This window comes from Porites lutea, chromosome 1 (genome assembly GCF_958299795.1).
Source record: "Porites lutea chromosome 1, jaPorLute2.1, whole genome shotgun sequence".
In the NCBI taxonomy this organism is placed as follows: Eukaryota; Metazoa; Cnidaria; class Anthozoa; order Scleractinia; family Poritidae; genus Porites; species Porites lutea.
Window position 1 is genome coordinate 2,125,201 of NC_133201.1, and position 12,541 is coordinate 2,137,741.

The 12,541-nt window shown below is 37.4% G+C and overlaps 2 protein-coding genes across 5 annotated transcripts in view; both read left to right on the forward strand.

The window, feature by feature from the left end:
• LOC140932707 (uncharacterized) overlaps window positions 1–2,786 on the forward strand; it is an 8,542-nt gene extending 5,756 nt beyond the window's left edge. The window contains exons 5-6 of the mRNA XM_073382253.1: window positions 108–194; window positions 896–2,786. Coding sequence (XP_073238354.1) covers window positions 108–194; window positions 896–1,911 — 1,103 coding nt within the window. The 3' untranslated portion in view covers window positions 1,912–2,786. The remainder of the gene's footprint in view (window positions 1–107; window positions 195–895) is intronic.
• Window positions 2,787–4,825: 2,039 nt separating this feature from the next.
• Window positions 4,826–11,224, forward strand: LOC140933725 (protein RER1-like). Of its 4 annotated transcripts, none has more exons than XM_073383347.1 (7): window positions 4,826–4,982; window positions 5,626–5,707; window positions 6,616–6,720; window positions 7,304–7,415; window positions 8,679–8,760; window positions 10,125–10,260; window positions 10,693–11,067. In XM_073383347.1, exons 2-7 carry the CDS (start codon window positions 5,633–5,635, stop codon window positions 10,777–10,779), a joined length of 597 nt encoding a protein of 198 aa, XP_073239448.1. In that variant the 5' UTR covers window positions 4,826–4,982; window positions 5,626–5,632; the 3' UTR covers window positions 10,780–11,067. The 4 variants fall into 4 exon arrangements, with proteins under 4 accessions (XP_073239448.1, XP_073239456.1, XP_073239464.1 ...); XM_073383355.1 differs by having other exon boundaries at window positions 7,304–7,400; window positions 10,693–11,061; XM_073383363.1 differs by lacking the exon at window positions 6,616–6,720 and having other exon boundaries at window positions 10,693–11,224.
• The last annotated feature ends 1,317 nt before the right edge of the window (window positions 11,225–12,541 follow it).

The window sequence follows — 12,541 nt, forward strand, 5'->3', positions numbered from 1 at the left end:
GGGCTTGGCTGCCTTTAAGGGTGGATAGCAGCTAGTATGTTGAATGTGTAAGCAATGGTTTTGTAACAAACATTAAAGCAACGTTTTTTTATTTTTTTGTTTGTTAGGCTCTACTCAAGCAACTGTAGGAAATGTTACACAGCAATTGACTGGCTTGCATGTACATGTCCAACCTGCTCCTTTTGTTCGCAAAGGTAGAATTGTAGTTACTGAATAATTTCTTTGTGCCCCAACGTACATGTAATTTAAGATCTTTGCTCTAACTGTCAACAGTCAGAAAAACCAACAGCAGACTGGTTTTCCTTAGCCTGTGTAGCAAGTATTTCCTTGCAGTTTTGGAGGATAGAAAGACTCTGCATCCGTCCTCTTTTAATCTCCCAAACCACATCGAAACACTTGCTACGCAGACAAGGTTTCCTCAAAAATTCCATAATTTTAAATATTACGAGTTAAACTGGAAAAGTTTTTTAGGTCCACAAAAGCCATGCATTGTGATGTGAATTAAGCATAAGTGTTGCAAAAAACATCCTTTATGTATGCTGTATATTAAGTGTCTCATTATTATACCAACTATAATAATGTTATGACTGTGATTGGTGATCATTGACTGACAATAATGTTATACAAAGGACACATAGTACAATATTATTCAACTAATTCTAAAGAAGACTAGAAGTAGCAGTCAAAACAAGGGGATAACACCTGGAAATTAGTCAGAAAAATTATCAAGCTTGCATGAAAAAGATTTAAAGGTGGTCGAGGGCTGATTCTGGAAAACTTTGTATACCTCCAGAAACTTTTTAGCTACGCACGTAATACAGTAATAAAATAATATTTTTACCATGAATTATTTCACACATGAATATCAATGATCATTTCCTATTTTCTTTTTAAGCACTCAGCCCAGTGGAGCATGGAGCTTGTGAAAATCCATTCAATACAAATGTGGAAACCAGTAAAATATCAGATCAACAATCAAGGCAGACAACACAACCACCTTTAGATGAAGAACAACCCTTTGTGAGTCCAACAGATTTGAGTAAGCTCCCAGCACACATTCATCGCAATTCTGAAGAGGTGTACCCCATGTTCTCAAAGCCTCGAGGAATTGCACTGATAATAAACATTGAAATTTTTTTTCACAATCCTGAAAAGACCAAGAAGGAGGAGGAGAAAGAACAGTGCAGTAATCGTCAAGGGTCAGATAAAGATATTGAAATGCTGAAAAAGTTGTTTGGAGCACTTGATTTTAAGGTAAAAATTGAGAGAAATTTAAAACGAGAAGAAATTTACAAGGTTTTGGATAACATCTCCTATGAAGATCACAGTAACTATGACTGTTTTGTGTTGTGTCTTATGAGTCATGGCTTAGAGGGGTTTGTCTACGGTGCAGATGGAGAAAGAGTCCTTCTAGAAACTGTACGTGGTTTTTTTAGCAATTCAAGGTGCAGCACTCTAAAAGGAAAGCCAAAACTCTTTGTGATTCAAGCTTGTAGAGGAAATGACAAAGATAAGGGTGTTGTGAAGGATTCACCTGGTAGCCCTGAAACTTTACCTGGTAACCCTGTGACAGAAGCGGCCATTAGCAGCGGCAGTGCTGATGGTGAGGATGACGTTGCCGACCGAGGCTTTCATTTTTCAATTCCACAATATATTCCCGACCAAGCTGATATGCTTATGGCATATTCAACTGTCAGTGGCTATGCTTCATTTAGAAACCCACGTGACGGAAGCCGTTTTGTCCGTTGCCTTGTAGAAGTGTTCCGCGAAAAGGCAGGTCATGAAGATGTACTGAGCATGCTCACTATGGTGAATAACAGCATCAGCAGCATGGGTGAAGTTGATTCCAAACAAGTCGGACAACCAACTTCAACCCTAACAAAGAAGCTGTTCTTTTGGCCAGGGCTGTAAAACAAACTAATCATAGTAGTACTAGGTTTAACCCTCTAAAGCCAGTCAAGTGCTCCAAATAGACCTTGCAAAAGTAACTAACACCACAGTGGCCGATCCAGGCCTTCAGGTAAGGGGCGGGGGAAGCGCTTTAAAATATTGCCAAAGGGAAGTATCAGTTTGCCTCAGTCAGGTGGGCCTCGGCTTTCGCTTTCATCCAAAAATAAGGGAGGGACCCGGGCCCCTCCCTTGGATCTGCCACTGCATCATGCAGAGCAGGTGGAACTCCACAGTAAGACAGCAGCATTTGAACCACAACCTTGTTGTTACAACCTCAGTAATGATATTTGGCCCAAATATGGATGACACCCGTACACTTTCTTACCTCTAAAAGCTTATTTTTTGTGTCACTATGGAGTGTCATTGCAAAATTTCATTTGAAACTTGGAGTCACCTTGTGTAGCATAACTACAGTGTTGTGGTGTACCCATATGTTAACCTACGTTAATTTTTGCATTATTATTGGCCAAATATGGAAGTACATTTTCTTACCTCCAAAAACTCATTAATATCTCACTCTGGAGTTTCATTGTGAAATAAAAGTCACGTTGGCCATTTTTGTTAGCCTTGTGTAGCAAATTTTGTGTACAGAAAACCAGTATCTAGAGTGGAGTAAATATTTTCTGATTTTAGTTTGTTTTTTTTGTGGGGGACGAAAAAAAAGCAAAAAAGTAAAAACTGTAAAACTTTAGTGCCACAAGGCAGAGACTTTCAGTTTAGGCAGCTGAAGTATCGTTAGATGCACTGTAACTAAAATAGAAATAACTCCTTCAACACAAGCTGCAAATTATGCTCTTAGACAACATTAACTGCAATAAAAGTAAGAGGAGTCAAAAGTTCGTTTTGATTTTTATTGCTCATGCAAGATGTCTGATTTGCCCCGCCGACTACTAGCCTGTTCCTGGGCTCTCAGCCTGGGGAGGGGGCACTTGGGTATTTTTTGGGTGGATATGTGCCGCCCGGGACTCCAAATTGGCACCCCACTCTAAAAAAAATTCCCCTAAAATTGATACCCCGTTCTAGAAATGGGCCAATTTTTTATACCCTGTTCTAAAATTCGCCCTAAAACTGAAACCCCGTTCTAGAAATGGGCTCGCGCCAAAATACGCCGCCCTGCATGCTAAAACACAGGGTGCAACAAGAGTACAACAGTTTGCTTGTTCACGCATTGAACCGTATTTTTAAAGCAATCTGTCCTTGACTAATTTCAAATGGCTGCTTACAAAACTGGAGCTTTCGTGTGTTCTAAATATTATACCCCGTTCTAGAAAACGCCTCTGAAATGGATACCCCGTTCTAAATCAGGAGCTTCAAAATCACGACCCCGTTGGGCGGCACATACCCGTATAGGTAATGTATGGGAGTACCCCCCCCCCCCCCCCCGGGCTCTCAGATAGTGGGGAAGGCACGAAAGCAAACAATTCTTATGTAAAGTACCGCAAATGATCCACAATATGACCAGGTGAAATGATCCCCCCGGAGAGGAGCTGGGCATACGCTGCCGCTGTGAAGGGTATGGTTTTCAAGCAGTTTACACTGGGATCTGAGAAGTTGGGTCTAGAATAGGGTATCATTTCAAGGAAACTGATCAATTTGTTAAAGATTTTAGTCTAGACTAGGGAAACCGGGAATTGCCTCCCAAAAATATTTTAAAGATCAAATGGGCAAGTTTAAATTTACGCAACTTAGCCTAAATGCTACTCTAGGATAGGGGGGATTTGGAGAGTTAATTCTAGTTTTGGTAGCAAAATTCAGCTGAACTAGCTCTGGTATAGGCAGAGGTTTCAAGGGTCCCAGGGACACATCCCTAACCAAAAATTCCTAAAGTACCTGCCCCCCATCCTAAGAATGATACCCATTGTCGACCGCAAATGATCCCGAGAAGAAAAAGCTAATGGCCTGGACTCAAGTTTCTGGGTCAACGTGTCCAGTATTATCACAAAAATAAATTTGCAAAGAAAGTAACGTAACTGCAAAACTAAATGTAAAACTTTGTTTAATCGATGTAATTCAATAAAACATAAAAAAGGTGAACAAGAAAAATAAAAATAAAAAGCATTTCTGAAAAAAGAACATACAGTCGACTCACGACTAGAACCATGCGCTATTTAAACTCGAACCAAAATCGATTTCCCTTGGATTTCCTTCACACATTTTACCCTTGGTAACGATAACTCGAATCTCCCGCTAAAATAGAAGTAATTTTTGTTTCCCTTTAAAAAAGAAATACTTGCCAAATTTTCCTACCCAAGAAAATCCCGGAATCGAAAATTTCAGAACCCCAAAAAATCCTTCGATCAACAACAACAACATAAGCTTTATTTGCATGACTATAATTATGTAGTTACAGTATTGCAAAAGCTTTAACATAAAAAAAAAACAAGCAAACAAACAAATCATAACAATGATAATGCAATGCAATGATTACTATAGTCAATCAAGTGTCATCAGCATGATTTGATAACAAATTATTACGTAAATCATTACATAATGAGACAAATTTCAACAAATGTGAATTTACGGAAAAATTCTGTGAATTCATCAATTTAATTATTAATTCTGTGTAAGATAGCTGATTAAAGTCGACAAAATTTTGTTGGATTTGATTGTAGAATTTCTCCCTTGGGATTGAGTATTTTGGACAATGGAAGAGAAAATGAATCAACCCCGTCGCTTGAGATCCCACTACTCCCCCCTCCCCCCTCCCCTCCCCCTTGGGGCCTCGACACGCGTTAAGACCCATCTCCCTCCCACGCAAACGTCGCGTTCCCGTTCCTTTCCCACTGTGATGAACACGTATGTCACAAATGGTGTTGTCTTTTATGACGTGGTTCCCCGAATTTTTACCCAGTATCCCCTAGTCATCTGCTCTAACGCATAAAGTTTGCCATGTCATCCGCTGGTAGAAATTGCCAAAGTTTTGCAACGTGGCGTTAAATTGGACTAGAGAGGGAAATTATACTGAATTTTATTTGTCTGTGAACTTCACGGCTGAAGGTTACAGGAGAGCAAACTGTGCATCCTGAAAAGAGGTGAGCTGTTACATTTATTTACAACTTAAAAAACATAAAATCGGGCGATTTTGTTTGTAAATTTCGACCGGAGTTCATGCTTCCTGCCGGCGGATTTAAATCTAGGCATAAGCTTATGTGTGACTTATGATCAACGTATTTTGTACTGTCAGTCGAGTTCTCAGACTTAACGATTGCCTCGAAGTGCATGATCCTAGCCCATGCGCCAGCAGTTTCCTACCTATTAAGATGCTGGTGATCTTCTAATTATTTATTGTGTTGGCGCTTCTTCATGCAGTCAAATAGTGCTTAACTAGCTTTCACATTTGGGGATTTATTTGAAAGCTTGTTTTCTCGAAAACTGTAAAAATTACGCGTAGCTTTTTATGCTGTTTTATTGTTATTTTTTTATTATTTTTTTATTTCAGTCTTACTAGAATATATCTATTTCATCGTGTGATATACATTGTAAGCTTATGATTTCATGTAACTATAGCTATAACTACAGTGCATGACAACTGTTGTCAAATTTCCATGTTATCCATAAGCTTACTTTATAAGAAACGTTTATTTGACAGAATCCAAGATAACCGGTGGATACTTGATTTGGTCAGTTTTGACTACTAAAAAGTAACATTATTTTTTACTTTCCATCCCACAAAAGTTTAAATATGGATGATGCTTCAGAGGACAGTCGGCCAGCTCAGCCAGGCGTCATCAAAAAGTTCTTCTTAACAATTACAACAGTAAGAGATTCTTTAGCTATGTTGCTTAGTTTTATTCCTGGAGTGATCACCATCTTAATTCTCTTAATTCATTAGAGTTCATAATATTCTAGACAAGGACTAGCGAAAATTGGGTTTCACTGGATAGATACATTTTGATAAACACCATTCTGTTGTCGTTTTGTTAAATACTTTGAAGTGAATAAATCATTACCATGTAAAAGTTCTTCCTAAGAGGTTCTATGGAATAACTGAATGATAATACACTGAGTTCACCTTCTAAGCATCTGATTCCACATGTAGTTTCACGTGACTTTAGTAAACAAACCCCGAAAGTTCAGACTTCCATTCTCTCCCACATACTGTACTTGCACAAAGTACGAATCGCTATTTGTTCGCTATAACAAGGTTTATAATCAAGGTTCTTTTTCATATACATGTATTTACAGTTACTGGCACAAAGAACATCATGTCCAAACCTTAGGTTTTAGTTTACAACAAAGATCATCAATAGTGACATGAAACTACACATGTAATCTGACGCTCAGATCATTGGTGAATTTGGTCAAATTCCCCTTTTGATCATCAAGTTTATATAAGGCAATCCAATGGAGAATCTAGATCGTAATTTGAGGTCACTTAGGGCTCTATTCTGGGCACCCATTCATTATTTTATAAGTACTCGTCAATAATTATTAGAATTATTATTCTTTTTCTAACCTTTCTATAATGGCCACCTCTCCACAACAGTGACAGATGATCTTGTCTCAAATTTTCTGATTGTTTTACAAATTAGCTTTAAGCAATTTGTAGAGAAGAATCTTTAAATTGATCATACATGTAAGTCACTTTTCCAGATATATACATTTAGTCTTGCACATTTGTCACTGCATGCCAAACTTCCTGAAATAAAATTACCTTTATTGCAGAGATACCAAACATTTCTTGATAGTACAGTACCTCATCTTCTTCCAAGATGGATTTCAACTCTTGTGATGATGATTGCATTCCTTGCAAGGATTTTATACGTACAGGTATATTAACATGTTTATTTGACGATACCATATTCAGGGTTCGCAAATACGCCAAATTTGGCGTATTTTATGCCAAAATTGTTCAGATGACTCCACTGAGGTTATGGAGGGAGTCACTTCCACTCCAGAAATTTTCAGTAACAAACATAGTTTTGTCCTTACCTTTTTTGCAACAAATACAATTTACGTTAATTGTAAACATTGTAAACCTTAATTAAATCATCGAAATTAAAGAATGATACCGCACGGCAAAACAGGAAGGGGTTAAATTATGATCAAAGTTTACTCGATGACCGCCATCATGGATTTGAGCTTTCCAGGTCAGCGGACCGCCACATCTATTTCATGTATCACTCACGATAGTTTATGCACGCCGGACCATGTGCTGGAAAGTCTGAAAATGGTTTTTTTCGTTGTGATACTTGACTCCAAATATTCCAAAATGACTCCGAAATTTGTGAAGCAGAAGTCACACTGACTCCACTCATCAATAAAATTTGCAAACTGTGCATATTTTAGCAAAACTTAAAAGACTTCTTACAATACCACCCCTTTAACATAATATTGTTTCCTTTCTTTACAGGGCTGGTACATAGTTACATATGCACTTGGCATTTATCAACTTAATTTGTTTATTGCATTCTTGACACCAAAGATTGATCCTGCACTAGAAGAGTTAGGTGAGAGTGACATAGGTGTGTTCTTTTGAATACATTTTTATTTAACAGGGTTCTCCTGAAATTTTAAAGTAGAAGGCTTTTAATCCTTCTACTTTAAGGACTAGTATTAACCAAAGGTTACGGAGTGCAGGCGACAATGATCAAAGGTTAAAACGCTTTTGCTCCAATGTTGTGAAACTTATGCAAACGTAAGTTTCACATTACAGGTGGTGAAAACATGCATGATCAAATTACGAGTTACTGAAGGTCCAAACGTTTCAGATCAAATTGCATTCTGTGCATTCTATTCATTCTTAGTGGAAGTCCAAACAGGTGCTGGCTACATACATGTGACGCATTTGTAATAACACCCTGGAGATTAGGATTGCGGGCTCCTCTTGTCACCCACGACAAGAAAACACTTTGGGCAGCAAAATACTAGATCCATGAAGGGGAGCACCTTCATGAGAGTCCACCCACACCCCCAAAGAATTAAGCAATAGAAAACGTTTTCCGCGTTTGCATAGCCTGATATAAACACGAGAGGGGTTGGGAGAATTCGAGACAGTTATGCAAACCCGAGACGAAGTCGAGGGTTTGCATAACCGTCGAGAATTCTCCCAACGCCTCGAGTGTTTATATCAGGCTATGCAAACACAGGAAAAAAGTTTTCTATTGCTTTTATAAAATAACTCTCCCTACAAAAAAACGCAAAACTCTTTGTATGGCACTGATTAAAAGAGAAATTCTTACCAGTCGCAAAATCTTGTCCACGAAGTCCTGCACGCGTAATGAGTTCTTGTTTTGCAAAAAGATGCTTTGCAAAATACGGAGTTTTCTCGCTTAAAATGTCAGCTTAAGCGAAGAAAAATTGACTCACCTTGTTTGTAAAGATTTTCCATGTTTCAGCCGACGAAGGAATGGGTAAATAAAGTAAACTTGTCGAGTTTTGAACTCGAAAACTTTTTCAAATTTGGTGCTTGCGTGATTAGCGCGCGAAAAGCCAAACAACTTGACCCCACAACCATGTTTACATACTCTCATGCAAACACTGCTCTCGGCCAATCAGAGCGCGCGTACTATCTTAGTTATTTTATAAACCCAGTTAACCTGGCCCTCAGTGTACATATTAACGGGGTTTGAATGTATTGCTATGGATTCCTGAGAGTTTTTTAACTTTATAAGGTTTTTTATCTTCTTATTCTTAATGTCAAACCTAACAGTTGGTAATATGGATTTCTATTTTATATGATTTATTTATTTTTATGTCAATTTAATTTATCTTATTGTATTTCGCAGAGGAAGATGGTCCAGAACTTCCCACTAAAGCAGATCAAGAGTTCAGACCATTTATCAGAAGATTACCTGAGTTTAAATTCTGGTAAGATTTGAACAGTGAAGATTTTATTATTATGATGATGATGATTATTATTATTGTAGTCCTGGACACAACAAGAATGAAGATATTAATGAGTTTACGCGATAGGACAACAGAAAGAAGAGGAAAAACAGTAAAACGTTTGTGTGTGACAAATGTGACAGGGCTATTGCTTGGATGTTTTGTCATGATCTTCACTCACATTAACGTTTTCTGGTCTTTTACAAAAAGATCTGTTTGAAGGAGGGTGAAGTTTGGTAAAAACTTTTTTCAAACAAAATTATTGTCACACTTGTCACACAGGGTTTGCCATCTTCTTTCTTCTCTCGCCCTGTTGCATAAGCTCACTATTACTTGATAACACATGGAATAAGCAAAGGGTTGCCTGAATGGTTGGTGGAGCCAAGAATTGCAGCCAAGAGCAGTGATTTTGTTACCTCTGCATCCTGCATCCCTCACACATAAAAATCCCCAAAGACAGAAAATAATTTGTGATATGTGTCACATAGGACACAAAGTTCAAATTATCGATCTGAAGATGTCAGGACTAACCGTAACTATTTGTAACAAAATCACTGCAAGAGCAAAGTATAACCATGGCAATACCCTGAGTGGCATTCACCCTGAGGCACTGTCTCACTTTTGACCAGCCAGTGGAACCTAGCGTAGTTACCATAATACTTACCAAAGGAAAAGAAGGGTAGGGCACAAAATAGGGAGGATCTGGGAGTAATAGGGTTGAGCAACGAACTTGGCAACGCGAACGTAATGGCCTGACCTCTGCCAAAAAACTGTAAAAAACTTGAAGGCCCCTGCGAAGCCATAAGCGTGCCCCAAAAATCAGAAGTGAGAGACTGCTAGTCATTATTGTCTTAAGTTAAACTTACCCTAAATTTCATTAATAATATTAAAATGGTAACAGGACTGAGTGTCATCCAATTTGGTCTGTAATCATACAAGTGTTTATCAAAATCAGATGACCGCATAGCGGGACACTGATTTGTTTAATCATAAGTATATTTACAGACCAAATTAAATGACGCAAAGTTCTGTTACCAATTAATCATAACAGTTACTATAAGAAAATTTGTGATATTTTCAGCTTTTCAAAAATCAAAACACAAGATATTCAAGAGTTTTTTTTTCTAGCAATGAAAAAAACAAATCCATTCAAGTGCTCGTGCAATGGCACATACTGTCCAATATTACTAATCAGTATGATGTGTACTGTCCCAGTACCTGTCCTGTTAGTGCTTACATCAGGATAGTCAAGAGCCAATTAAATTTGAGAATTTTGTCATAGTTACGATCAGCCACATTAATAACACTGATCAATCTTTCTTATTGGGTGTGTTTTCTCTCCCTAGGTATGGAGCCACCAGAGCTATTGTCATCGCTATAACATGTACATTTTTTGAGTTTTTTAACATCCCTGTGTTCTGGCCAATCTTAGTCATGTACTTTATTGTTCTTTTTGTCATCACAATGAAGAGACAAATAAAGGTAAGCAATACACAGTTACTGTAACAAACTCTTCACTGTGTAAGTGATTTTGAAACAAGTTACAAGAGATAATTCTTCTTCTTCAAACGGACATGTGTCTGTCCAAGTCACCAATTTGCTTGCACAAAACAAAATGTGGGCACATACATTCTAGGATACATTGTGTGTGTTTGTTGAAAATTGTGTGTGTTAGCCCATATTTATAAAGGCTGCTAGTGATTCACCTTGTCATCTCATTCGGTTGAAACACCAAAATAGAAGAAGAGTCCTCTCTCTTTGATGTTCTGCAATTGCCAGTTTACATGTAGTCCAGATTAAGAAGAATTCATTTCATACCTGTACATGCACATTTAAAACAAAATTTATTGCTATTAATTTTAACTTAGTTTGTCAAACCTTTCAATCAGTTGTTCTTTTCTTTTTTCCCACTAGCACATGATAAAGTACCGTTATCTTCCATTCACACATGGAAAACAGAAATACAGAGGAAAGGATGACTCTGGAGATGTGTTGAAATGATAAGTTCTTACAACATAACAATATTGTTTAAATACAAAGACTGTACAGCAATATTTTTATTTTAAGTACATAAATAGGCTTCTCTCTGTGACTCACTAGGGATATAACAGTGCCGAGTGTTGAATGAAGGCAAAGTAATTTGTCACAGCTTGGTTTTACATCCTTACAAATATATTATAAGCCCATCTTATAGGACCCAGGGGTTTCAATAAGTACCGATGGCTGACAAATGTGTCGGCTACCTTGCTCATAGAGGTCGGCTACTTTTTTCCAGAAAGAAGAAGCAACTAGTTTGAATAATGTTGTAAACAAAAAAAATATATCATAAATTCTGAATGAAAACATAATTATGATGTGTTTTCATTTTGGCCCACTGATTTTACATTATGCTTTAATCATATAAATGCTATATTTCAGTCATTTTTTTCACAAGTTTCTTTATAGGTTTACGCAGAATTTGTTTACGCCCAAAAGTATGTAATTTAGTTTTCATCATTTGTTCATTGATTGTACAAGGAATTGATTGTGTGACTGATAATTCAAGAAAATGTAGCTTTCAATTATTGAAAGCTACATTTTCTTGAATGAAAGACACGCTCTTTTGTCCTCAAATTTATTCCCCAGAACGCTGAAAATCGGATTTTAGGGCTTTGAAATTTCAAAATTTTCTGGGGCAGAACGCTTCCACATCTTATTCAAACTTGCTGGCTATTTCAATTTTTATTGAAACCTCTGAGCATCTAGTTATCAAGAAGCTTGAAATTTTGGTAATAAGATTTTGTAACCCGTTATGTAAAAACCCGGTGATGCTAGAAATTAAAACAGGAGTGTATTTAAGCAGAAAAAAAATCAGGGTTCTAGAAGGAACAAAAAATAATAAGAACCTTTTTCTACTTAAATATTAAACCTGTTCAGCAGAAAGCCTTGAATTCCCGTTAGATATAATACAGTGCCTATGTGTAGTCGGTTAAGTCTGTTTCAAGTTAACCAGTATTAAACCTAGTTTTTGAGTTTTATTTCTCAACGTATTGGAAGTATAACCAAGATTGACTTTCACACATCTTCTCATGAATGAGGCCAGCAGTTTGTATTTGCATGAGCTGTCATTTTTTCTTTGGGTTGTATTTGTTGAGATTTACTAGGTGATTGGATTTTGCTGTTAGAATGCTCACCCAAGAACCATGAGAGTTTTTTTTAGCCAAATTCATTTTCAAGGACTTGAACTCCCATAATAAACCAGACCTTTTGCAGCAAAGATATCTGCCCGAGGTGAATCAAAATAATGATGATGATATCACCTTGACAAGAGTCTATTCTAGTGCGAGTTAATGCTCTTAACAAATTGCTTTATTGCTGTGTGCAATCTGCTTACACCTTTTCATTGATAAGCCTACCACAGTCAATAGCCATCACAAAGTTTTATTTACATCTTGTGATGTGCATGTATGCATGTTGGCTTAGTGTAAGCACATTGCACTTAACGGAATGGTTGCTCTAAGTGGACTTTAACTTTTTTCTCCAAAATTAATGTCATAACCTTCAAACTTGAATTCTTTTTGTTTCAGGAAATGTCCCTACAGACACCATGAAGGGTTTCTTTGGTTAAACCCTCCTACTCCCACCCCCACCCCTCTGGAAGTTTCAGTTAGTTTTAAATGTTCATTTTAACAGTTTGTTTTTTTTGCCCCCCTCCCCTCCCCCACTGAATTTCCAAAGACTCTTTGTGGGGTTTGTATGGACATTTTCTAAAACCATTGCTAAA

What these genes read in the sequence shown, in the direction of transcription:
- LOC140933725 (XM_073383347.1), top strand. Translation starts at nt 5,633, where the DNA reads ATGGATGATGCTTCAGAGGACAGTCGGCCAGCTCAGCCAGGCGTCATC. An exon ending in CAAGGATTTTATACGTACAG is followed by an intron (nt 6,721 to 7,303) that starts GTATATTAACAT and finishes CTTTCTTTACAG; the next exon opens with GGCTGGTACATAGTTACATA. An exon ending in GTTAGGTGAGAGTGACATAG is followed by an intron (nt 7,416 to 8,678) that starts GTGTGTTCTTTT and finishes TGTATTTCGCAG; the next exon opens with AGGAAGATGGTCCAGAACTT.